At 37.1% G+C, this 24,166-nt stretch overlaps 2 protein-coding genes across 8 annotated transcripts in view; both read left to right on the top strand.

Annotated features, from left to right (window-relative positions):
• Window positions 1-13,646, top strand: part of KLHL5 (kelch like family member 5) — a 60,848-nt gene extending 47,202 nt beyond the window's left edge. For all 6 annotated transcript variants that reach the window (XM_075752297.1, XM_075752299.1, XM_075752301.1 and 3 more), the window contains 6 exons: window positions 3,911-4,097; window positions 4,944-5,168; window positions 5,463-5,625; window positions 9,509-9,721; window positions 11,194-11,365; window positions 12,065-13,646. In XM_075752297.1, the coding sequence (XP_075608412.1) occupies window positions 3,911-4,097; window positions 4,944-5,168; window positions 5,463-5,625; window positions 9,509-9,721; window positions 11,194-11,365; window positions 12,065-12,121 (1,017 nt within the window). In that variant the 3' untranslated portion in view covers window positions 12,122-13,646. The remainder of the gene's footprint in view (window positions 1-3,910; window positions 4,098-4,943; window positions 5,169-5,462; window positions 5,626-9,508; window positions 9,722-11,193; window positions 11,366-12,064) is intronic.
• Window positions 13,647-13,943: 297 nt separating this feature from the next.
• WDR19 (WD repeat domain 19) overlaps window positions 13,944-24,166 on the top strand; it is a 46,079-nt gene continuing 35,856 nt past the window's right edge. The window contains exons 1-7 of one of the 2 annotated variants that reach the window (XM_075752291.1): window positions 13,944-14,010; window positions 15,458-15,549; window positions 15,630-15,695; window positions 18,545-18,670; window positions 21,397-21,512; window positions 22,078-22,193; window positions 23,433-23,513. In XM_075752291.1, the coding sequence (XP_075608406.1) occupies window positions 14,005-14,010; window positions 15,458-15,549; window positions 15,630-15,695; window positions 18,545-18,670; window positions 21,397-21,512; window positions 22,078-22,193; window positions 23,433-23,513 (603 nt within the window). In that variant the 5' untranslated portion in view covers window positions 13,944-14,004. Of the gene's footprint in view, window positions 14,011-15,457; window positions 15,550-15,629; window positions 15,696-16,163; window positions 16,268-18,544; window positions 18,671-21,396; window positions 21,513-22,077; window positions 22,194-23,432; window positions 23,514-24,166 lie in introns of those variants that run through there. The other variant, XM_075752293.1, reaches the window with a different exon arrangement.

Here is a 24,166-nt window from a genome sequence, read left to right as displayed (position 1 = left end):
ACTATCCTCCTGACACCCAGCGCTGCAATAAAGGAAATGCCTGCTTCTTAATGCTAAATTAGTGTTAAGGAGTTTTCTTTCATTCCCGAATTTTGGTGACACTAGGAAAAAATCACTTCTGTTGCCTAGAAAAATGCTTATCAAGGATATGTTTGTCACTAGAAGGTGTGTGCTTTTAAAATTTCTTTATGGAACTTGCATAATTTATTTGGATCATTACATTTCCTTCATAAAAATATAGCTATCATTGAGATTTAGGAAATAGAATTTGGAAAGATTATTTTGAATGATTTTTTTTTCCCCGTTATCTCTTGATAAACCATCTTTGGGTACTTTTTGTTCTTCCCAATCAATACTTTTTCTCTTTGGACATTTACACACAATGTTGAAGATAACTTGAGTTCAGTTTGTTTAAAGAGTTGTGAATTACAGTTTTCCTAGTCCTGTAGGAATGACTATTCTTGTTAGTGTTGTGTGTAGCTTTGTATTCGTTATCTGATAGCATGCATGTAAACTATATTTATTTTTTTTTATCCCTTCTTTCTTCTCTTCTGCTAGCCTTCCTTGCTGGACCTTCATTAGTAATATTTAACGCTTACTATACAGTAAAAGGATTTTGCTTTACAGTTTTCAATTTGTTTAGTGAGAATTATCTCTATTAAATGAAGAAAACAGGATTTTTCTGCAACCTGAATAAGTAGAAGTCATTAAGACAACAACAAAAACTGAATTCAGTTAATTCATAGTGATAAATCACATACACAACATTCTGTGTATTACTTTGTGTATCTTCTTGCTCAATAGTAAGATTCACTAGCAAGCATTTTAGTATTAATATTTCCATACTCATTATTATATATGCAGTGGGTGGATTTTCTCAGTTGTGGGCTTCACTTTGTAATTCACTTTTTCTAGAAACATAATACAGTGTAAGCAAGTTGACCTGGACGAAATCATTCTTTTGTTGAGCATTTAATTAATTGATAACTAAGTAACCACTGCTGTATTCCTTTTACTTAATTCACTGTAATTGAAACATCTGTAGAAACTGAAAGTATAGAATTTATCCTAGAAATATGTACTAAAATCAAATTATGTCCACTCAGTAACTGTTTAGGAAAATAGCAGAATGAAGCACAAAAGCAGTGTCATATTTCACTTATTTTATCTTTGATTTTTCATGTCTTCTCCAAATATATACTTATCTTTATAATACAATAATTTTCTGTTGTCTTTTTATTACTTTAATTTGTTGAAGAAGGTGTTTAAGCTGTGATTTTAATATGGCAACAATTAGCACATTGAGTAAATTGAAGTGCTCAAAACGGTCTTAACATTTTCAGAATCATGTTTTGCTTCATGATCACATGACATTAGACAATCTGACAGCAAACAACATAATGAAAAGGTTTCCAATTTTATGGTTAAAGGGTAAAAGCTATTTGAAAGAAATGAAATTAGAAAATTGAACAACTTGCTGAAATCAATAACATTTCAAGCAGAGATGCAAAGAATGTTAGATTCATGCACTTTAAAAAAAAAAACACAACAACAAAAAAAACCCCCAACAAACCAACTTTGGGAAATACTGTGAAACTGTAACACTGGAAGCAAAAAAATCATAATGAACTGTCGGTTTTATTGGTTGGTTATGATTTTATGCACCTCTTTGTCCATAGCGTTCTGTTGTGTCTGGTTAATGCAAGCAGTGTCCTAAATATTTGTAAGTTTCTTTTTTGCTCTTACAAAGGCTAAAGATGAATGTTTGGCAGCTTCTTAAGCTGTAAGGTGGCAGGTATTCCGTCTCTGATAAATTAATTAAAAAGCTGATTAAGCAATTTCTGAGTTACAAGATGCGTTCAGCTTTCTTTTAGACAGAAATTCTTAGTACTTCAATATCTGCACTACATTTCATCTGCTTTCCAATGACTATCATTTCATGCTAACACATCATTTGTAACTTCTCAGTTATAAATGCTTTTAGTACAAGTAGTTATGTAAATAATAAAACTTGGAAAAAATTGGCTTTCATTTAATTAAGCCCATTCCAAGCTCTTTGAGTGAAGAATAGTTACAGTAGGTTTAGTTTCAAGAGCATACAGGGGCTTTTGGGTACCAAAACAGTATTAGGTTGCATTTCTTTTTAACTGAGATGAAGTTGCTTTCAGAGATTGAGACTCTGTGCTATGAGAAAACTTATAGATTTGGGGGGGGGGGGTGGGGGGGTGAGAAACTGGAGAAAATGTAGGTTGCATCTTCTTGTTGCAAAACTCATATATACACCCATGGTGTAGCTTTAAATATTAAATGCTGCTTGTCTGTCAGAAATATATATTGGCGGTCTGAATTGGTCATGTTGTCTACAAGCCTTAGTTTTCATGCATGCAACTATGACAATGTTCGATTTAGGACAGTACTAATACATTGATTTTATATTTTTTTTTAAACCACATGCAATTTTATTGCATGCTGGCAGTTAAAAGATGGCTTTTTTTACTATTTTATATCATAAAGTGTCCCTGTGAAGTGATACAAATGGTAAGTGGTGCCTTGGGTGAAGAGAAGAAACAATGGGAAGTACTGAAAGTAAAGAATGAAAATTAAGGTTCCTCTGCTAATTTGCATGAGAACATTTTCATTTGCTGTTTTAAATAGAATCAGAACATTAGCCAATTAGAGAAATACGGCAAAAGTCAGGCTCAGTTTTTTGAAAAGTAGCTGGTGAAGGACTTCGAAAGTTTGGGGTTTTTTATTCTCTGTGTATGTTAATTATGTTTTCTGTCATAGTTTCTGTTGATTTGCCTGATAAAGAGATGTTCAGGTTTAGCAGTCTGTACTTACCTGTATCTCTTCTGGAACCATGGATGTCATATTTTCTACTGTCCTAAGGCAGCTTTAAGCCAGGGATATGCACACCACGTTATGCACTACTTCATAATGAGTCCCTTTAGTACTCCTGATTACTAATTTCACAGCAATTTTGTACCTGTTCTTGGTTGAGTGTCAACAGCTCAACAATGACATCTCATTCTGATTTGTGGACTTAGATTTCTGATATTCAGAAAGCAGTTGTGAATATTAGAAGTTCAGAGGTATTTGCCTTTTTCTCATTGTTCTAACAACTATCCAGGTCTCAGTGGGGCACTTCCACTTTTTTTCTCTGTTACCCAGGCCATGTCTTGCAGCTCAGAAAAATGCCAGTTGTCTAGACTTCTAATAATTACAGTTAGGACACTAAACCTACTAATATATTTTTCCTGCAGTCTGACAAACACAGAGTACAAAAGATTCCAGAATCATTAAACTTAATAACTTTTATTAGTAGTCTTTATTTAACTTGAATTTTATTTAAGTCAGATGTAAAATTTAACACTTGTCGAATTTGTTTGCATCTTTGATCTTAAAATTTTCAACAAAGGTTTGTAGTAATTGATATACTGTGATCTGGGTCACTGTCAGAGTTAGGAATAGAATATATATTAAAATATTCAGTCTGTGCCTGAAGGAGCTTTTACAGATCTCTGGATTGGGTGGATTCAGGAGTAAGAGCATGAGGTTAAACTGACTTACATACCCAGAGTCTGATTCCATTTTCTGGAACATACCTGTAGTGGCACTGGAACTCAAGGAGATTTTGTTTTCTTCTGTGGGACCATTAAGCTTAAATCATCCATTAATAGCAGATGGCCTTCCTTTTTTTGTACTTAATGGCTTAGCTTAAAATGTGCATGTTTTGTGTATTACAAGTTTATCTTTACCCTAGTCTTTTTAATATGACCACTTTGAAAATACATAGATTTTAAATCGGGCAGTGGAAGTCTTTGGATAAAATGTTTTCTTGTAATCTTGTTTTTATTCTTCATATGGTTTATAGCAATACAGTTTGTTTAATTTTCTTTCTTTTTCACAGTTTCTGGCAGACATGGAAAATAATGCACTCTTTAGGGATGACATTGAATGTCAAAAACTCATTATGGAAGCAATGAAGTACCATCTGTTGCCAGAGAGACGACCTATGTTGCAAAGTCCTCGCACCAAACCTAGAAAATCTACAGTGGGTGTGTTGTTTGCGGTTGGAGGAATGGATGCAACAAAAGGTGTTGGCTTATATAATGATTAGTTGATGAGCTGTTTGATAGATGTTTTTACATGTTAATTCTAAAATTCAAACATTCTACAGTATAGAATATGAAACATCTTAAATGTACACTGTTTATTAGATTAAAAAAACCAACTGTGTAGCTTTGATAATACTGTAAACATCCTGGAAGTTAGACTTATGATTATTTTGAAATTATTAGGGGACTATCTGATTTCTGAGTAGTGAAATGTTGAATTGAGTGAAAACTAATCTTTATTTACTTGAGTGGGAAGTAATTTGGAAAAGGAAGAAAATGACAGGGCACAAAGGTGACTTGCATGTGCATAAAAACCAAAAAAATATACTTTTCAACTAATTTTTAAATGGTTCTGTCTGAGCTACTTGGATTTTCTTTTTTTATAGACACTTCCATACTGTTTAATGGTTGTTAGAAAGAATCTGGCAAGTTAGAAAAGTTCCAGCAAAGAAACTCGTTGTTTTAAAGTTAGCACTTTTAGTACTTCATGTCACATAGCTTCAGATTTTTTTCTAATATTACAAAACAATTGATCTCCATATGTAACTGCATTTCACAAGGGTGGTTTTATATTTCTAACATTTGTATTTCTAAAGGTTGGATTCTGCAAAGCAGTTAGAAATTCTGCTTTGTGTCTTGAAAAGCACTGAGAAAGTCCTTCTTTATAATGGTGCTGTTAATTCCTGAGGAAGTAAAAAAAGACTATTTGTATACCTACAATTAAGAACATGCTGCAGGATGTCATGCTGTCTTGTGGGATCAGCATATTGTTAAATATAAGCTATCCTAATAATTCAGACTTTTTTTAATAACTTGCATATTCAGGAGCTACAAGCATTGAAAAGTATGAACTTCGTACCAACATGTGGACTCCTGTTGCAAACATGAATGGACGAAGATTACAGTTTGGAGTTGCAGTCTTAGATGATAAATTGTATGTTGTTGGTGGCAGAGATGGACTGAAAACATTGAATACTGTGGAGTGCTACAACCCTAGAACAAAAACTTGGAGTGTAATGCCACCTATGTCCACTCATCGTCATGGTCTTGGTATGTAGAGTTCTGTAAAGGCTGAATGCATCTTTTTAAAAGGTTATCTGTTTTAGGAGTGGTCAGAAAACATTCAGAAATTGAGTTTAGGGGGGTGGAAACTTCATTTTAATGCCAGCTGCTTATTGAACATAATCTCTCCTTCAAATTATATCCAGCATTGGCTACCAAAAGGAAATTTCTTTTTACTTGTTTTTTAAATATTTTTTTGGTGCACACTGGACTGTCACTAGGAAAATGTGATCTTTTTTCCCCTTATCCAGAAGCGATTGTTTTTCATATCTGTTTTTTTAGGAGTAGCTGTATTGGAAGGTCCCATGTATGCTGTAGGAGGACATGATGGCTGGAGCTACCTGAATACAGTAGAAAGATGGGATCCACAGGCTCGTCAGTGGAACTTTGTAGCTAGTATGTCAACTCCAAGGAGCACTGTTGGTGTAGCAATATTAAATGGAAAGTATGTGAAGGCAACTTCCATTTTCTATCTCATTATTTTAATGTAATTAGAGGACCATCCTAAATTACTATTATCTCTCTTGATAGATACTGGTTAGTAGTGTTAAGAACCAAGTTTCTTCATTCACAGAAAAGATACTATGTTGGTTGCAAAAAGCAAGCTTCCTGACAGCACCTCTGTGCCCCTCAGTATCACTTATGAGACACCATCTCTACGGGCAAATAAGTAGTTACCATCTCCTTAATACAGAAAGGAGAAAATGGTTGGTCTCTTTCACTGAGACTCCAGTGATTTCCTCTTACTGTGATAGCTTGAACAATCAACTTCCAAAATTACTGTAAAGTCATGCAGGAGTACTCATGATACTGCATTAACTCAGAACAGAAAGCTCTGGTAGAAGGAATCTAATCTGGAATGGTATCTGAAATTTCTACAGCTTTTTTTCAGTGAAAATATGCCTAATTCCTAATACAATGTGCATTCAGACAACTAGGTCATTTTATGTTGCAGTCACAGGACATGGCCAAAAGTGACCTCAAGGAGTTCCCTAATCCATTCTGCTACTCGAAAGTTGAATCAGTTATATCTAAACCACTCATAGCCAGAGTGATCTTGTTCTTAACCTTCAATGGTAAAGTTTCTGTTACTTCCCCAAGCAATTTGCAATCTGTGAAGTTCTCCTCATATCAAGTCTTAAATACCTTTTGCTGATTTATATTATTTTTGTTTGTACTATACAAAGTGAATATGGAAAATGCATCTTTTCTTTCCTATTTGCAATGGCTTTTTGTATTTAAAGACACATGTCCCCTCCGTATTGTGTCATCATGACTGAATAACTCCAGCTCCTTCAGTCTTTATTTGTAGGCCATCATTGCTAAACTTTGAGTGATTTTCATTGTTTTCCTTTGGACTAAGTGTAATTGTTCTATAGCTTCCCAAAATACAAGTGGTACTCGAAACAAGGTATTACAAAAATAAAGATCAGTTGGAATCACAGAATCATAGAATAAGTTGCATTGGAAGGGACCTCTGGAGTCATCTGATCCAACACCAACTCAAAGCAGGGCCAACCTTAAAGTTGGATCTAGTTTCAGTTAACTGGTCATATCTCAGTTTTGAATATCTCCAAGGATGGAGATTCAACAGCCTCTCTGGGCAACCTGTTCCAATGTTTGACCACCATTGTACTGCACATTTTTCTTCTAATATCCAGTTGAAATTTCCCATGTTTCAACTTGTCTCTTTTTCTTCCTCCTTTCACTGCATACTTCTGAGAATGACCTGTCTTCTATATAACTTCCCATTAGGTGGTTGAAGACAGCAGTAAGATGCCTCCTTACCTGCACAAAGGCAGCTTTCAATCTCTCCTCATATGTCATGTGTTCTGGCTCCCTCATCATCTTAGTGACCATCAGCTGGACTTGCTCCAGTATGGCACGATCTTTTTTACACTGGGAGCCCAAAACTGGACACACTGTCTGGAAGCAGTCTTACACATACTGAATAAAGGGGACCAGCTGTCATTACTTCAAGGGCATACTGCTGACTTCTTGTCTTCCAGAACTTCCAAGTCTATTTTTGCTGAGCTGCCTCCTCTCCTGTCAGCTCCCAGCCTGTATTATTGCATGGGAATATGCCATCCCAGGTACAGGACTTTGCATTTGCCTTTGCTGAACTTCATGAGACTACAGTCAGACCTTTTATCCAACCTGTTTAGGTCTCTCTGAATAGTAACCAAGCCCTCCAGCATATCATCAACTCCCTTTAATTTGATATTATCAATAAACTTGCTAAGACTGATTTCCATTACGTCTTTCAGATAATTAATGAAGACATTGAGCAGTATCAGCCTGGGAGAAACAGTACTAGTAACCAGCTGCCGGCTGGACTTCATACTGCTGATCACAGCCCTTTGAGCCCAGTATTTCTTCCAGTTTTCCACCAGCCTTGTAGTGGGCTTATCCAAACCATACTGTGCCAGGGTGGCTATAGGAATACCATAGCAGACAAAGCTAACCTGATTTGCTGAGTAGTATTGTGGTTGTGGCAGAATACTTACACCCTCTTGACCACAAATTTTCACTTCCTGCTTATGTACCATCTGGTGCATCTCCTTTGAACTATTTGAGTATTGTAAGGTAGCAGAAAGCTTTTCATTCTTTTTTTTGGGGGGGCGGAGTGGGGGCAGGGAAGGTTAGTCTCCTGCTAAATTAGTACAGCTGAAGCACAATTGCAAAGGGTCCTGTGAGATGTGGAACAAGTCCAGGAATGAGTGGAAATAAATGCTCGCTGGGTGCAGGAAGGAAGGAAGAACTTGAACAACCAGCAAGCAGGGTGCCTTGGACTGCCTTGGAACTGCAGTCTCACAGGCCTAAGTTAGGTCAGAAGCTTCCTATATATTCAGCAGAGGGTCCCAGGTGTGGTGAAAAGCACCTCACATTTCTCTATTATTATAGACCATTGCCTAGACTCTTACTGTAGGCAGCAACACTAGATGCCTATAGCTGAAAAGCTTAAAAGTACATGCAAATTTACTGCATTTCAGCTGAGGGAGCAGTAACTTCAGCACTTCCTAGTAACACATATCTCTAACGATACATTTCAGAGGATTTGCTCAAAATCTTCATATAGAGAAATGAATATATCTTTCTCCATGTCCTAAATATGAAATCATGGCATAAGTGATCAAAACTCTGTCATGTTTTGTGGGGAGGAAAGGTGGGAGGCTTCATTTAAATGCTGTGTTGCATAAAGGATTGATTATTAGTCATGAACTTCTGGAACTACAACTTGATTTTTCAATATCCTTCAGTACATTCCTTACCTTAAACAAGTGTTATTAAACATGGGAACTTCCATGGAAATGTATTTTTTTAAAAGGATATTAAAATTATTACTGAGAACTACTAGGTCAACCATATTTACAAGATGTTTGTATTTAAGTTTGTGGGTCAGTATATTTTAAAAAAACAAACAAGTGTTTCCAAAACTGAAGACATCTTGAATAGTGCTTCATAGTGACTGTTGTAGATTGTTCACACTATCATCATATATATACAGTACCTAATGTTTATTTGATTATTTAACCATACTATAATGTGCCTTAAGCTATGAAAGGATTTCATTCATGGTATTTCAGGTGATCTCTCAAACTGGACTTTACTTTTCATGTGTGGCTTCCTCTTTGGAATGGCTTCTGAGTTCCCACCTTTCCAAATAATAGTGCTGGCTATTTCTGGTTCTGAGCATAGATTGCTCATAAACTCTGTGCATAAACTCTTTATCAAATTTTGATTATTTGATTAGTTTTAAAGATTCATCATTGATGCAGCGTGCCTAAAACCAATCTTTTCCTTCTATTCTTAGTTTCAAAAAAGTTGAAATCCTTTGTTAACACTGAATGCTAAAACCCTGAGCAAACTAGGCCACCTAGTGGGTGTGAGGAACTTAATGAGTGCTGTCAGTCATAAACCAAAGCCCAGGTCCAGAAAAATACTTGAATGCTTAAGATGAAGCAGGGCAGAGTTGCATGCACAGATCCATTACTGAATTTGTCCCTCTGACCCTGCTGTAGAAATGGGCCTTTGTCTGTCAAGTCACATAAGTAATTTTGAAAATGTTAGCTATGTGTATAGGTTGGAACATAAATGCTGTGTTATAATCAATTTTCTGTAAATTACTGTTATCATGCATTGATCATGACAACAGGAAAAGATTGGAGCAAAATCTTATCTGAGTTTTTGCAACAGAACATTCTGTTGAAAGTCTCCTTCTAAACTTCCTCTTTTAACAAACTTGAAAGTCCTTCATACATCACTGGAAGCTTTGCCTTGTTCAGACAATATTTACACTTTTTTTTTTTTTTTTTTTTACTTTGTAGGCTTTATGCAGTTGGTGGTCGAGATGGAAGTTCTTGTCTTAAGTCAGTAGAATGTTTTGATCCTCATACTAACAAATGGACCCTCTGTGCTCAGATGTCAAAAAGAAGAGGTGGTGTAGGCGTAACCACCTGGAATGGGTTCTTGTATGCAATAGGTGGTCATGATGCCCCAGCATCAAACTTAACATCCAGGCTGTCAGACTGCGTAGAAAGGTAATATCCTGATGAAGGCATATCCTGCTAGTAATTCTAATAGTGCTAGTCCATAGACTGATTTATGGAAAGAGCTGCAAATAGAAACCCAGTAAAATAGCCATGTTATTTTTAGCATGAGTACAGGAAACTTAGGTATAGAAGCATACTGTGTAGTCATAATATGATTCAAAATGTTGCCAAGACAGATTATTTGAAGTGAATTCTTCCTAATGCACGTAATCTAGAAAATTTTTTTTTAACAATCTCATTGAGTGAATTATGATCGATTACTGATAACAACTTAGAATTGAATGATTTTAAAAATGGAGCGGAACTTTCCAGATGAGAAGTCTGTATCAGTTCATATTATAACTTTTAAAGGAGTTAACAGTCAGGGCTTGTGGATCCTTATATCCTGTTCTTTCCTGTATCCCCTGATAACACTGGCAAACTGGCATGTAATTCAGTCATTTCAAAGTTGGTATGTCTTTACATGAAGTTATTAATGAATGACTGTATTACAAATTGCAGAAGCATGTGTGATGCATAAAATAATTAACAATGACAGTAAATACTTCATAGTGCACTGCATTAAGTTTTCACTGGCATTTAAAGTATTTCTGAAATATGCTTTAATTCTCCTTTTTTTTTTTTTCCTTCTTCCCCCCCCCCCCCCCCCCCCCCCCCCCCCCCCCCCCAAATTGTAAAACCTCTTTCTGTTCCTGTTATCTCCCAACACTTAAAATGATTCTTCATCACTCATCTTTTCCTTTTTATTAAATTTCTTTAGGCTGGGAGATCTGATTCACCCTCTACAAAAAAAAAAAAAAAAAAAAAAAAAAACCACCACAAAAAACCCCAAACCAAAATGTTTTTTTCATTAAACCATCTGTCTCTTACTGTGCTGATGGTTCTGATGATATGGAGCTATGATTAAAGAAGTGCTGTAAATTGTCTTAAGGGTTTTGCATTTCCCCCAGAATTTTCTCAAACTTCTTTTTTTGCTTGTTTTTTTTGTTGTTGTTGTTTGGTTTGGTTTTTTGGTTGGATGGTTTTAGCTTGTGGTTGTTTGGGTTTTTGTTTTGTTTTGTTTTTTAAATGATAGTCTTTCATGGCAAGTAACTCTTTTCAGTACCACACTCAAATTCAACAGTATGTGCTTTGATACATAGTAGTTATCGCTTAGAGCATGCTCTTGCTCTACTACAGTATAGCAGCAGAACTGATTCTGGAGTGGTACATTTAGACATACAATACGAAAGGTAGTAAGAGCAGCTGTATGTATATGTATGTATTCCTATATGGAAAGCAGCACAAAGTAGATACGTAGCTAGTACTGACTCTGTTACCAGATGACTAAAACATTTTCTGAGCATTTGGGGGAAGGAGTCCTTTGAAATTAACACCCAAATCTGTGCTGACCTAAGAATACCTCTTTCCTACTACTTTGCAAGCAACAGTTTTAGAGCATAACACAAATTATCTTTTAGGTATGATCCAAAAACAGACATGTGGACTGCTGTGGCCTCTATGAGCATTAGCAGAGATGCAGTGGGAGTATGTCTTCTTGGTGACAAATTGTATGCTGTTGGAGGATATGATGGTCAAACATACCTTAATACAGTGGAGTCTTATGATCCCCAGACAAATGAATGGACACAGGTATAGAGTCTGATCAGACCATACACTGCTATTTATCTTCTTATTTCAAGTGTGCCTCTTTTTACAAGGACAATGCAAATAATGCTCTAAGAAGCACTTTCTTACTTGTCTGTTGTAAGTCTCTTTTTTTTTTTTCTTTAATCATCTCAAGATGGTAGATTAAGAAAAATCTTGAACAGACAGTTATCTTCTAATAAACTGCCCTTCTTTCTTTGGCAAAAGTATAGCTGTTTTCTTTCACAATTTCAACTACTGTTAATAAAATGTATTGACATGTTCCCCAAACTGTCATAAAGGGTTCTGTTTACATTACTTCCTATTCTGAAAATAAATGTTAATTAGTTTTAGCTCTAATGTGTCTCTCAGCAAGTTTATCAATTTCTTCAAGGTTTTAGTCATCTTTTTATAACTAATCCCTTCTTGATATGAATGCTATATACAGACTGTCTAGCTCAGGTGTCCAGTTTGTACCATAACAAAGGATTCTTCTTCCTGTAATACCAAGTAATTTTACCCAAATTTTGGGCCAATATGCTATTTTTTTAAGTCACATTAGCAGAGTGTGGATGATATTGCCACTCTGCTGCAGCTGTACAGCTATTATTACAAGCATTAAATAAACACTGTCAGCTTTAGGAAAAAAAATACTTAAAGCTGACTGCATTTATCTCACAGATTTTTTTTTTTTTTTGCTTACAGGTTGCACCATTGTGCTTAGGAAGAGCTGGAGCATGTGTTGTGACTGTAAAACTGTAAATTATTTTCTCTGTGAAGGTGACATTCTCCTCTGTAGACTCAGATGATTTCTTTTTTCTTCAAGCAAACTACCAGTGCACCAACAAACATGAGGTGCAGGATATCCACGATGGCAAAGTGTTTGGTCTCAAGCTAACATGTTCACGTTGTTCTTACGGACCAATATTAAGCACTTTTTAAAAAATCATCTTTGTTACCGCTATGTTACAAGAATTCTATTTGTAAGAAAATCAGCTGCAACCAGCCAGTTGCCTGCAGAGGGCTTCTGTTTAGGAAGTGCTAAGAAATGAGTGAACTCATTAGTGAGCTCACTATAATAATCAAATATTACAGATCCAGGGCTTTGATACCCCAAACATGCAGAGGGATGAAGCTATAAATGGATACATTTCCACTGATATAATTGAGTCTATCTCTTGGTGAAACAAGTTATAGGATTGGACCCTGTATGTTTAATTTGCCTATAAGAAACATGTTTTGCTAGAGTTACCTGAGCTATTACAATGCAGGCTGACAAACCAATGCAAACCCTTGTAAATGGCAGGCGTTAACGCCTGCCTTGGAAATGAAGTTGTGTATTTGGTGAATCTTTTGCACTTTTTATCATCATTCCTAGTTTGGCAAACTTTTTATTTAACCAAAGCCTTATTTTAAATATTGTCTTATTATGCTAACAGAAATCTGCTATTTAATAATTTCTGCTGGAGATTTCTGACATCCAGTGTACTTCTTGGATTTTCAAAGTTTTCACTTGAGACGCAGAACATCATACCTTTTTCGTCTATTTTGGTTCTTGTATTTACTTTGCTATTTTTAAGGAAAAATCTATAAGCGTGAGTTATTGGAAAAATTCGAAAGTGTGATTAAAAGTTAACCAATTTTAGTTTAATGTTTGCACTTTGAAATTTTTGAGGCATTCCATTACATCTAGACTAATTACATTTTACATGAGGCTTTGCACTAATTTGAAAAGTATAATTTTATAAGATGAAATGAAAGAATTGTCTGTCTGTTCAGTGAGGCTGCTTCAAAATGTGAAGGCCCCGGTCCTGCAAGATGCTTCACTGCCACCAATTAAGCTCGTTCAGCATCTTACAGGAGAGTTGTGTGTGCCTCGCAAGATTACATCAAATCAATTACCTTGTTTAACAGTTACCTAATGTTTTCAGATACTTTATAATTTGCCTTTTTTGAGCCCTATGCTGTTACACAGAATTGCTTTGAAGGGTCTGAATGTTCTCGGAAAGTCTTTTTTTATTTGCTTTTCTGTGCCTTGTTCCTTATGTTTTCAAAACAGTAGGTAATACCTGTGTGTTTGTAACGGCAAAGGGGGACATGCGAGCTCCAGGAATGTTTTTCAAAAGTTTGAAGCGTCTGATACCCAAAGTCTTTGTACATTTGTAATTTTAAATGTGTTAATGCTCTCAGTGAATTATTTATTGTTTCAAAACAAATTACTAAGCGCTGAACCTATGTGATTAAACCTGCACTGTTTGCAATTGAATACAGCTAAACTTAAATGCGGTGTTGCTGGGTTAGCGCCTTCTTTCTCGGGCTTTCACAGTGCCTTTTGTGTACCTGCAGCTAAGATGAACAGTCTCACGAAGAAATGTGATTTTTACCGCTCTTGTTGGACTTCTGGGTTTAGAAAACCTCTTTCCCTCCCACCACGGCCTTACGGGCAGCTCCCCGCCATGGCCGGCGGAGGGAGGGGCCCCCTACGCCCCCGCCCCCGGCCGTGACGGCGCTGGCCTTCCTCCGCCTTCTCCGTCTCCGCGGTGACGGCGACGCCGTCGGGGGGGCGGGGTTTGGCTCGCTGATCGGCCGGGAAAGGGAGGGCGGCGCATGCGCAGGGGGCGGCCGCGTAGCGAGTGGTGGGCGCGATGAAGGTGAGTCTCTTCGGCCGCCGTACGCGCGAGCGGGGCGGGCCGCCGGGGAGCCTCGGCCCCAGGGCGGTGGGGTCGAAGGCGGTCGGTCGGGGCCGTAGTTCCTGGCGCGTGCTGCACGATGCGGGTCGGGGGCGTCGAGCGGGGCCCGCTCGCGGGCGGGCGGGCGGTGCTTGCGGCGGGAACTGCCTGCTCGTGCCGGCCTCTAGCAAGTAGGCTTCCTGAGGGGAGCCGAGGCCGCGGGAGGCTTGGGCTGCGGGCAGGCTGTGGCCAGGCTGCTGCTTCCCGCGACAGTTGCCTGAGCCACCGCGTCGGCCGCGGCCGTTACCGCCGCCCGTCGTCTCTCTGTAACGTCTTCTGCCGCCGTGTCCCTGTGCCTTAATGCTGGCCCTGGCACGGGGAGGGGTGTGAGGAACCCTCCTCGGGCAACGGCTAAACGATTGGGGCAAAAGGAGAATTTCCTACTCAAACCCCTGAGGCGGGTTTAGTTTATGCGTTACTTTACAGTGAGAGCCTGAAGACCTGGAGCTGACCTGCACTCCCGTAATGATTTTCTTTATCGTTGATTTATTACAGTTTTTATTAAATTTTTTTCAAAATCAAGCATAATTGTCAGGTGTTCTTTGTGCTTTTGGCATGTGGTGCTCGTAATTTAACACTTTTTTGTGAGTAAAATGCAAATTTGTTGTGAAGAATGCCTCAGTTTACCTTCATCTGAAAGAGGGAATGGGGGACCTTTGGCAAAGGCTTGAGTAAGCCTGCCAGGCAATTGGTGGACACCAGATGTTGGTGATTATCTGATGACGTGGGAGGGGAAAAGTCATGATTGCAATCTGTGAAACAAAGTAAGTTCTGGGCTTTATCTTCCACCGAAGTTATAGAAAAATCTGTGTAGGTAGTGTGCAAGGAAAAGGAATTTGAGAAACTTTCTCAGTTGGAAGTCAGAATCTCTTTTTACAGTTGAGTAGCTTTGAGGTCTCAGCTTTTAAGACTCAACAATTCAGAGAGGACAAAATACTTCCATATCTTTAAAACCATGGATGTGGAGCCTTCTGCATTTTACACACTAAGGATGCTTTCTGGTCCCAGACTTTCCAATGAAATTCAGAGAACTAAACATTGTGGTCTTCAGATATGAAGGGGAGAGTCTCATGCAATTTTTTTATTCCAGTAACTCTGTAAGAGAAAAAATAATAGTTGTGATAAAGTCACAGTAGTTCTCAGTGCAGACACCCAGCACCAGGAACTTCAGTTTTTCCAGCACAAACAGAAAGATTTTTCTGTGGAATTTAGGTGCTTTGGTGCATTAGAATCACCCAGAAGTTGTGTTTGAGGGGTGGGTTTTTCATTCCACAGTACTCACAGTTGCTAACGTGTTAGCAAGTTGTTTATTGTTATATCCCTATGATTTTAAGATATATAATTTCCTGCTTTTTTTTTTGTCTCCCAGCAAGTATTCAGTCTATTAGAAAAAGCTTGGTCTGGTTCCCCTGTGAAGTTTGCTTGGCAGAAAACTTTGGGAAATTTCCTTGCTGTAACAGGGTAAGAGTACAAATATTTATTGCATTTGTCTGTAGAAATCACAAAGAAAGGGAGTTACTCTATGTGTTAATCTTTTTTAGAGGTGATCATGCTGTGAAAATTTTTGATCGTCATGGTCAGAAGAGAAATGAAATCAGCTTGCCAGGGTAGGTACTGAGGTTTAAATTATTTTTTTTGTTATTTTCTTTTAAATGTTTATCTTCTGGTGAGTTGCTCGTACAATGTGAGAATTTTGTAGGAAGAGATGCTATCTCTGGTGAACATACCTGGAACGGAATACAAAATGATGAGTAGATATGGAATCTGAGACAGTAAAAGTTGAACTCATAGTAAGCTATAAAGGATTGTCAGAAAAATATATTCTCCTACCCAAAGCACTCCTTATTAGTAATTAAATCAATCAAAGATGTTAGAAAAAGATCTATCATATTAAGAAAGAACATAATGAGGTTGTATGCAGTATATGCATGTCATGCTGATTGTGACTGCGTTCTTGCTGCTATCAGTTTTCACATTCTTTGTTGTCATAGCCTTACAGAGGAAAGGTATCCTTCTGGTTTAGTGCTTTTGCTTATGTCACTGGCATAATGTATATAGTGGCATTTTTACTTTAGGTCAAGAATGGACTTCTGAAGTGAATCTCACTGTTTTTCCTGCTTATCACACTTGGCTCACATCAGAGAGTAGTGTTGGGGTGTACGAACTGGATTCCTTTCAGGTGAAATTTAAAAAGTGGTGTAATTTGGAAGATGCAGTGTAACAGCTAAAAAGCAATCAGTCCATAGGAACAGGCTAGATATGGCCCAGAGGAAACCTCCCTAGGTGCAAACACTGTGACATCAGGTTGTCATACCATTTTGCTCTATATATCTAATTTTATTGGACACCATTACTACCCAATACAGCAATAGTTTCATTTGTGTACTTCTTTTTTTTTTTTTTTTTTTTTAATTTTATCTGTTCTTAGCTTAAGTATTCATGCAAATTCTGGATTTTTTAATTTTATTTCTAACAACCTGATTCATTTTGATTTAGGCGGAGCCCTTAGTCAAGGCACAGTTCCCACTAAGACTTTAAATCTGAAGCCTCTAATCTAGAAGTTGAACTTTCATTTCTGAAATGTCCTTACGTATCCCTGTATCATTGGTAGCTATGAGCCAGAATCACTTAGCTCCCCAAGAACTCTCTAGAAATCCATTTTTTGCAGTTCATGGTAGTTGCCACCTTGCACCAAACCAAGAGATGAAATTCCAGTTTTCTTTACCAGACTCACTTGTATCCTACTGACCACCAATCACATCTTGCTGTCTTGTTTCAAAATCCCGTTCTGGTTAGGTGCTGCTCATGACGTGGGCTGGCTATGTCAGCATCTTCTGCTTGGTGGCCTACCTGAGTCTGCACTGTATTTGGCACAATGTATGATAAATGCTCGTTCTCTCCAGCAAACTGCCAAAAGTGAGGAAAGCTGTATGGAATCGGTGGTGAACTCTGAGAAGAGCTTGTGTCGGACTGGGGATCGTCTACTGTCGTGGGTTGGTGAGGGTGGTGTGAAGGGGCGTCTACCTTACTGGTGGACACTGACAGCACTACCTTGTGCTATCACTACAGATGTGACCCTTTCCTTCAGGGAAATAAATAACATCTAAACCAGCTTTAAAATAATATTGTGTTCTCATGGCAAAGCAAAGAGCAGAAAAGACTTTTATAATAACCACGTATCCTAAAGGCTTGTCAAAATAATTAACGTCTGCTTATCATAGTTTGAATAGTACTGACTTTCTGAGGCCCGCCAGCAAATCTTCTACCTAGGTTAGCTAGTTCTCTTGAATTCTGATTTCCAACCTTTTGCTGTGATTGAAGAATAAATTCTCTCTAATTATTGCTATTAGAATATTTTTATTTTTTTTTTTGTGATACACAGTTTAAACAGAAACAAGTGTGCTTATATGGAGGTTCTCCCCCTTGGGCCAAACTTTGCTTTTTTATTTGTTGGTTAACTGTTAACCAATGGCAATTGTTAACTGCTAGAGCTCTCCTTGCATGAGAACGGAGTTTCAAACGTTCTCTGCTATAATAGTTAATGTTATAAGCATCTTCTTACCATTATGTTGATAGAATTTGTTTTGTTTACTTATTAATCTACATTTTTCCCTATTTTTTCTTTTTGTCCTTATTATTCCTGCTCTTGTTGTTCTGATTGGCTGTTAAGTATTCATGGATGTGTTTTGGGAATACTTATTCTCTAGAATAAGCTGCTAAGGTTTTAAAAAGGAAGCTGGAGAAACCAGAACTGAAGGCTTACTGAATTAGCTTACAGCAATGTATGTTTCAGTAGGACACTTCTGAAATTGCTTGCATTAGGAGTTTTCATTTGAGTGGTAATGAGAGTGAAATTTTTCATAGGGGTACCTTTTTAACCTGAAACTATCAACTACTTTATCTAGAAGGAAAAGAGTGGTGTTAGATGGCATAGATTCTTAGTCTGCAGTATATGGTGCTTTAAATATGTGTTGTAAACAACACTTTCCAATTCACTAGAGACTTGTGAGTAAGTCTGCTGTCCCCTTGGGAACTATTTGCAAGTGGAGGTTTTTGCTGCTTCTGCATAGGTTTCTTGTCCAAATTCATTATGCTTGTTGAACTATGAGAAAAATCATCCCAACACTGAATAGCCTCTAACAAAATAGAACATTACAAGGGATTTTCACTGAAAATCAAGGTGGCAGTATGTCAAGGTACTAGAGTGTAGGTAGCAGTCTCTTTTTTTATGACCTTCCTTTCAGCTTCTGTCATTTCAATGAGATTTGAGTAAGAGTGTGGTTGCTATAAAAGTGCACTTTACAGATAAAACTGCGATCTGTCATGGGTTTGTTTGGGAGGGAAAAGGAAGGGCAGGGACTTCAACTGAATAATTCTAGCTGTTTCTGTACACTTACAAACATATTTTAACATTATTAGTGAAAGGTGGTTTGTTGTTTGTTTGTTTTTTCTTCAGTAACTGTGTTGCTATGGACTGGGATAAAGATGGAGATACTTTAGCAATAATCACAGACAAATCTAGTGCCATATTTCTGTGGGATGCGAACACAAACAAAACAAGCCAAGTAGACAGTGGCATGAGGTAAGAAAGTTTTTTTTAAAGTGTGTCTTTGAAGACTTGGTCCACTGTGGCTTGTTGATGTGGAGGATATTTTGCAAAGATCATCTTTTTATCGGAGTCCTCATAGCATATATCCTGCTAAACTAATATGCTACAGTTTGTTGCTAAGTTTTGGTGTGATTTGCTGGGTTTGAAGTGTGTGTTGTGGGTGGGGGTTTTGGAGTTGATAGGGGGTTTGTTTCTTTTTTTAATTGTCAACAGTGCCACAGTCCCCAGAGAGCTTCACTTCAATGTTTCCACTTTGTGGTAGCAACAAGGATGGGTGAATTTTTTGTATGTCTGCACCAGCTGCACTTTCTCCAAGTATTTCACACAAGTAAAAGGGAGCTTAAAAGTAAGGGAAATTATTTTAGTGATGCTAGGATTTTTTTTCCCTTGGCTTTATAAGGGGACTAAAATGCTATTCACAAAGCAGACTGGTTTAGAATGGGAGGAGATACCTAAGGCGATCTTACTTTAAGGTTCAGATCCCTACTTTTCTGAATTTGGATGCAGACTTAAAACTTTCCTGAGGCCTGCATAACAATCAAGCATTAGGTTAACAAATAAGTTTGGTTTGACAATTAAACTTTTAGATTCTTTGAATCTATCCACTAAACTATTTCACTCTACGTAAACATTCTATCTGCAGGAAAGAGAGTGGAAACCAATGTCCCATGTTTGTTAGGGCACTCACCTGAGCAGAGAAACAGCTGATTTTGGATACTGCTGCTATTTTATTTACTTGAGACAAACACTCCTTCTGATTTAACCCTTCATTTCTAAATTTCCTTTGTGTATGGGTTTTTGGGGGGAGGTTGTTGTTGGTTTGGGTTGGGGTTTTTTTTAAGTTTATCCATTAAATTAAAAAAGTTCAGTTCAGCTGAAAAAATAGGGGTTGGGGGTTATGTTGGTTTCTATGAGGGTGATTTTTTTCCAGATTCAGGTTGAAAACTCCATGGCTGGAATATGGAAATATTCCATATTTCTATTAACATGTACACTTGTGCTTTGTAAAATTCATTTGGAGTATTGGCTATTTGATTATGGGATATTTCCATATGTTAGAGCCTGGTATCCTATATGGGTACATTGAAACTGAACTTAAACTGTGCTGAAACAAAAAATAACTTCTATACAAGTTATTCCACTCCTGAAAAAGTAAAAGAATTGCCACTTTGCACAAAATACCCAGTGACGTAACCTATACGTGATTTAATGAAGTTATGTTTTGAAGATTGTCAGTAGAATGTTAAGTCACATTAGAAAACAGTTTCAAAACAAGCAACTGGTGGTACATACAAATGAGAAATTTAAAGTGATTACTTCTTCCTACTGTCTAATTAATTATATGTAGCATTATATAGGCATCTTGTGTAGGTATTTGCAGATTACTCAGTTATTTCTTAGTCATTACATTTTTACATATATAGTTATTACGTATTGTAAACAATATGCCTTTTTAGCACAGATGTTATAATGATTATTGTTTATAATATTTTCTGGTATAATATGTCAACTTTGGCATTCAGAATTTTTTTTTTTTTGTAAGGTTTCCCAAGTAGGGGTTTGGGGTTTTTCAGATAGGTCGATTTTAACCTATAGCTACTTATATAATCAAAACAATTTAAGAATATGTATATACACGTACATTGCACCTATTTTTCATGTGTGAACAAATATTTTGGGGGAAGAGTAACTTGGCAGTATGCAAGCAAAAAAGAACATAGAAGGTACTTAGCAGAATGGAGTATGTGGTTATTGCAGTTCCTTCATGATCCTTCTCTCGAATATCAGAGGTAAATTGCTTACTGGAGGCACTCTCACTAGAACAGTATATGTGAGTTTAAGCACCTAATCCTAATTTTGTCACAGTGTTATTGCTTAAGCAGAATAAGCACTAAGACATATAAACAGTGTGGTAACCAGGTTTTTCTGATATCTTCTTCTTTTTGAAATTAAAAAACCACAAACAAAACCCCTCACATGCAAATCAAGTTATATATTGGAGGGCATTTCATGTGTCAATATCTGAAATTTGTTTGAAATTTCTATTGTATGTGTACAGTAAAATCTAAAGAGACAGGAGAGGCATTGATGGAAATAACTGCACTAATTAGAAAATTCTGATTAAAATTGTTTTGCTTAAGAAGCTTTTTTTAAAAAATGTGATGTGTAGTATTTATCTGTGTACCCTTAAATATACACCAAAATAAGCCTTGCTGTATCTGAAACTTCAGGGTAAAATGGCTCTTTCTTATTACATTGACTAGAACTAGACCTGTTCATCTGGAGTTGGCTGAATTCACAGAATTATTGAAGTACAAAAAAAATTATTGAAGTACAAAAAAACAATGCACAAAGTGACTGGAAAATTTCACATACCTTCATCATATCTTTGAGTGTTTTTTAAACCTGCGTGTTTGGCCAAATTACCCATGATTCCATCAAAGACTGTTGATGTTTGCAGACACATTTCCATTGTACAAGTCTTATTACATTACTTCATACAACTTTTTATTACTTTCACTATTTCGTGCACACTTAAATAATTCTATACTTGTTGTGGAAAACATTTGCTTAATTTAAAAATTCTGCTTGGTCTGTGTGATTTAATAGAACTTCAAAACCAGTATGCCAAATGTTTTTATATGTAAGTACATGAAAGGAATCTCTGCTATGCAAAGTAAAATTTTTCTTTATTTTAGGGATGCAATGTCTTTCGTATTATGGTCTCGAGTTGGAACTTTACTTGCTGTTGGAACAACAAAGGGAAACTTACTCATATATAACCGTCAGACTTCTCGCAAGATTCCTGTTCTTGGTATGAAATTTGGTTTGAAACTAAGCTTGCACGTGAGAAAGTGTAATTTTGCTAATATACTTAGATTCCTTTTTAGTTCTATATATGAACATGCAAGTTAAAAATGTGCTCATACTCAACTTGCACCTTCTGTTTTGTTGTACTTACCAGAGTGTTTTTATAGTACAGTAAGTTAAAAATATATATACACATACCTGATACTGCCTCATGGGAAACTTGTGTTATCTTTCTTGTGGTTGTTCTTGTTGCTAAGTTACTTTGCCTTACCTGCTTAGAGTACCTCTGGGCAGAAAGGTTAAGGATATAGCACAGTCCCCAGAAATTTGATGCAAAGAAATGGAAGAACAGGGACTGTGCAAGTTCCTATAAGGTCAAAAGACTTCCATCTGGGAGTAGGTGATTTAAATAAAAAAAAAAAAAATTACCCTTGAATTTGTAATTGCTCTGATAAGTTTTTTCACATTCTGAGAATCTGTATTTGAGTGGCTAAATAGAGCATATTTCCATCTCGGATTTTTTTTGTGGTTGTGTTCATTTGTGTTGTATAGGTTTCTTTCTTTTTCAGGTAAGCACACTAGGCGGATTACTTGTGGTTGTTGGAGTACTGAAAACCTTCTGGCTCTAGGCGGTGAAGACAAAATGATTACTATAAGCAATCAGGAAGGGGATACTATAAGACAGGTAGTATTTATAACCCCCATTTGATTTTAAGGCAGACATAAATACTCCTGGTTCCCAAGAAAGCTGGGACCTATGGGAGTTTATGCCTTTTCAATCCCGCTGCTTTAAAGGACAAGGAGCCTTTGGGAAACCTCATGTAGGATTAGGCATACCTAAACATCTGAGCTTCAGTGTTTCGTGATTTATGATATTAGTGTCTCTGCAATTCTGCTGTGGTCCTGCCTAAACATGCCTCTCATCCTTGATCCTGGTCTGTATCTTTGTTGCAAGAGAATCCTATGAGTGCCATCTTAGGTTGACTTCCCCAGTAGGAGCACAGGACAGCTCTCATGTGACTGTTTATAAGGTCTTTAGGAAGTGCTTTTAGTGTAAACAAAGATCTTGCCTCTGATTTGCAAGGATTACTCCGAGGCTGGACCACCATTGCATTGTTGAGAGACTGATTCCAGTGCTTCCTCCAAGCACACTCAGATTCTCTAATCAAATGTTCTGTTTACATACATCACAGTCCTTCCGAGCAATGACAATTGCTGCATCATGTGCACTTTTTTAACTTTAATGAACGGTGTTTCACTCAAGATTTTCAAAGAACAAATCTTTAATAGTTCATTTCATACGCTTCCATCTTTATGTCTGAAGATCACAATTGGAGAAGAATAGCCTAATAAATTTATTGGGGTATGTCTGTGCTTTAAACTAGCTGGCTTACGTAGTAGAAGCAGTGTAGCTGAGACAGCGGAGACCTAAGCAAGGCTTGCCTATGAGGTTTTGTAACCTCATATTGACTACAAAAGCAACTAGATTGCTGTCACTACCTAAACCAGATCAGGCATGTCCATATTAGAATGCATTGTAAATATTTAACCTGTATGCTTTATTCTTGGTCTTCCTTCTTTGAATTTGCATTGAAGTGACCTCATTTGTGCTGCTTTAGATAGTACTGTCTGTATAATATCATCTTGCAAGTCTTCTTCCTCATCTGGATCATTTCTTCTCTATTTGGATTTGTATTTCTGTCTGTTTCATAGATATTTTTTCAGTATATTCCATGATAACATGTCATTATGATGACAAACTGAGGTCATGTTTCCTCCAACTTTTTTCTTAGTTTTGGTACTACATGCAATAACAACTCTATTCTTAATACTAAAATGTACAGGGCAGGAGTAGTGCAATTACTTATCATCAGTATTTGCTACATTAACTGTTTATTTCTCAATCTGAACTTCTTTCTTGCAGACCTCAGTGAGCTCAGATCCCAGTGATATGCAGTTCTCAGTTATGAAGACTGATGAAAGAATATCAACCAGGGAAAGCACAGTAAGAAAATACTGCAAAAAAAGTGTTAATCTGATGTTTCAGGGTTTCTGCTGGCAACCAGTGTGGGCCAGGAAGCAATTTGTTCCTCCTTGATTTAAAATTTGGTGTTGAAGATTTTTTTTTTTTCCTTTTCCAAAACTTTCCTTTAAAGTATACCCCTTTGTTCATTAAGGATGTGTTCATGAAAAGCGCAGTGGTTAGCAATATGACAGGTAACAGATCAGTTTTGCAGTGGTAGTTAACAGATGGAGATGTGTTCAGGGACTTAAAGAAATACATACAATATAAATATAGAACAGTATATGCAATGTGGCAGGTGGAAATGCAGCAGGATTGTCAAAATTGCAGAGATGGTGCCTTTCAGAGGGCAGATTTTCAGCTGTTGAGTTTTGGGAACGGATCACTGTTCTCTAGGTTTTCATCTTATGCAAACCCCAGCATCAATGAGAATAAAAGCCCCGGTGTGAGTCAGTCTGGTGTGAGTATTATCCTGTCTCTGTCTAAATGGCTACAGTTTCATTGTCTTCATTGTCTTCTGGAATGAATCAAAGTCCATCAGATAGGTCAATGGTGAAGTACAGAAAAATGGGGTAATGATAACTATTAGCAGAGCAGATTATTAAAGGATCAGCAATGAAATACCAAGACAAGAC

The sequence above is a fragment of the Balearica regulorum genome, chromosome 4 (genome assembly GCF_011004875.1).
Source record: "Balearica regulorum gibbericeps isolate bBalReg1 chromosome 4, bBalReg1.pri, whole genome shotgun sequence".
Lineage (NCBI taxonomy): Eukaryota > Metazoa > Chordata > Aves > Gruiformes > Gruidae > Balearica > Balearica regulorum.
Note: the sequence above shows the minus strand (reverse complement) of the source record. Positions and strands in the feature narration are given on the sequence as shown.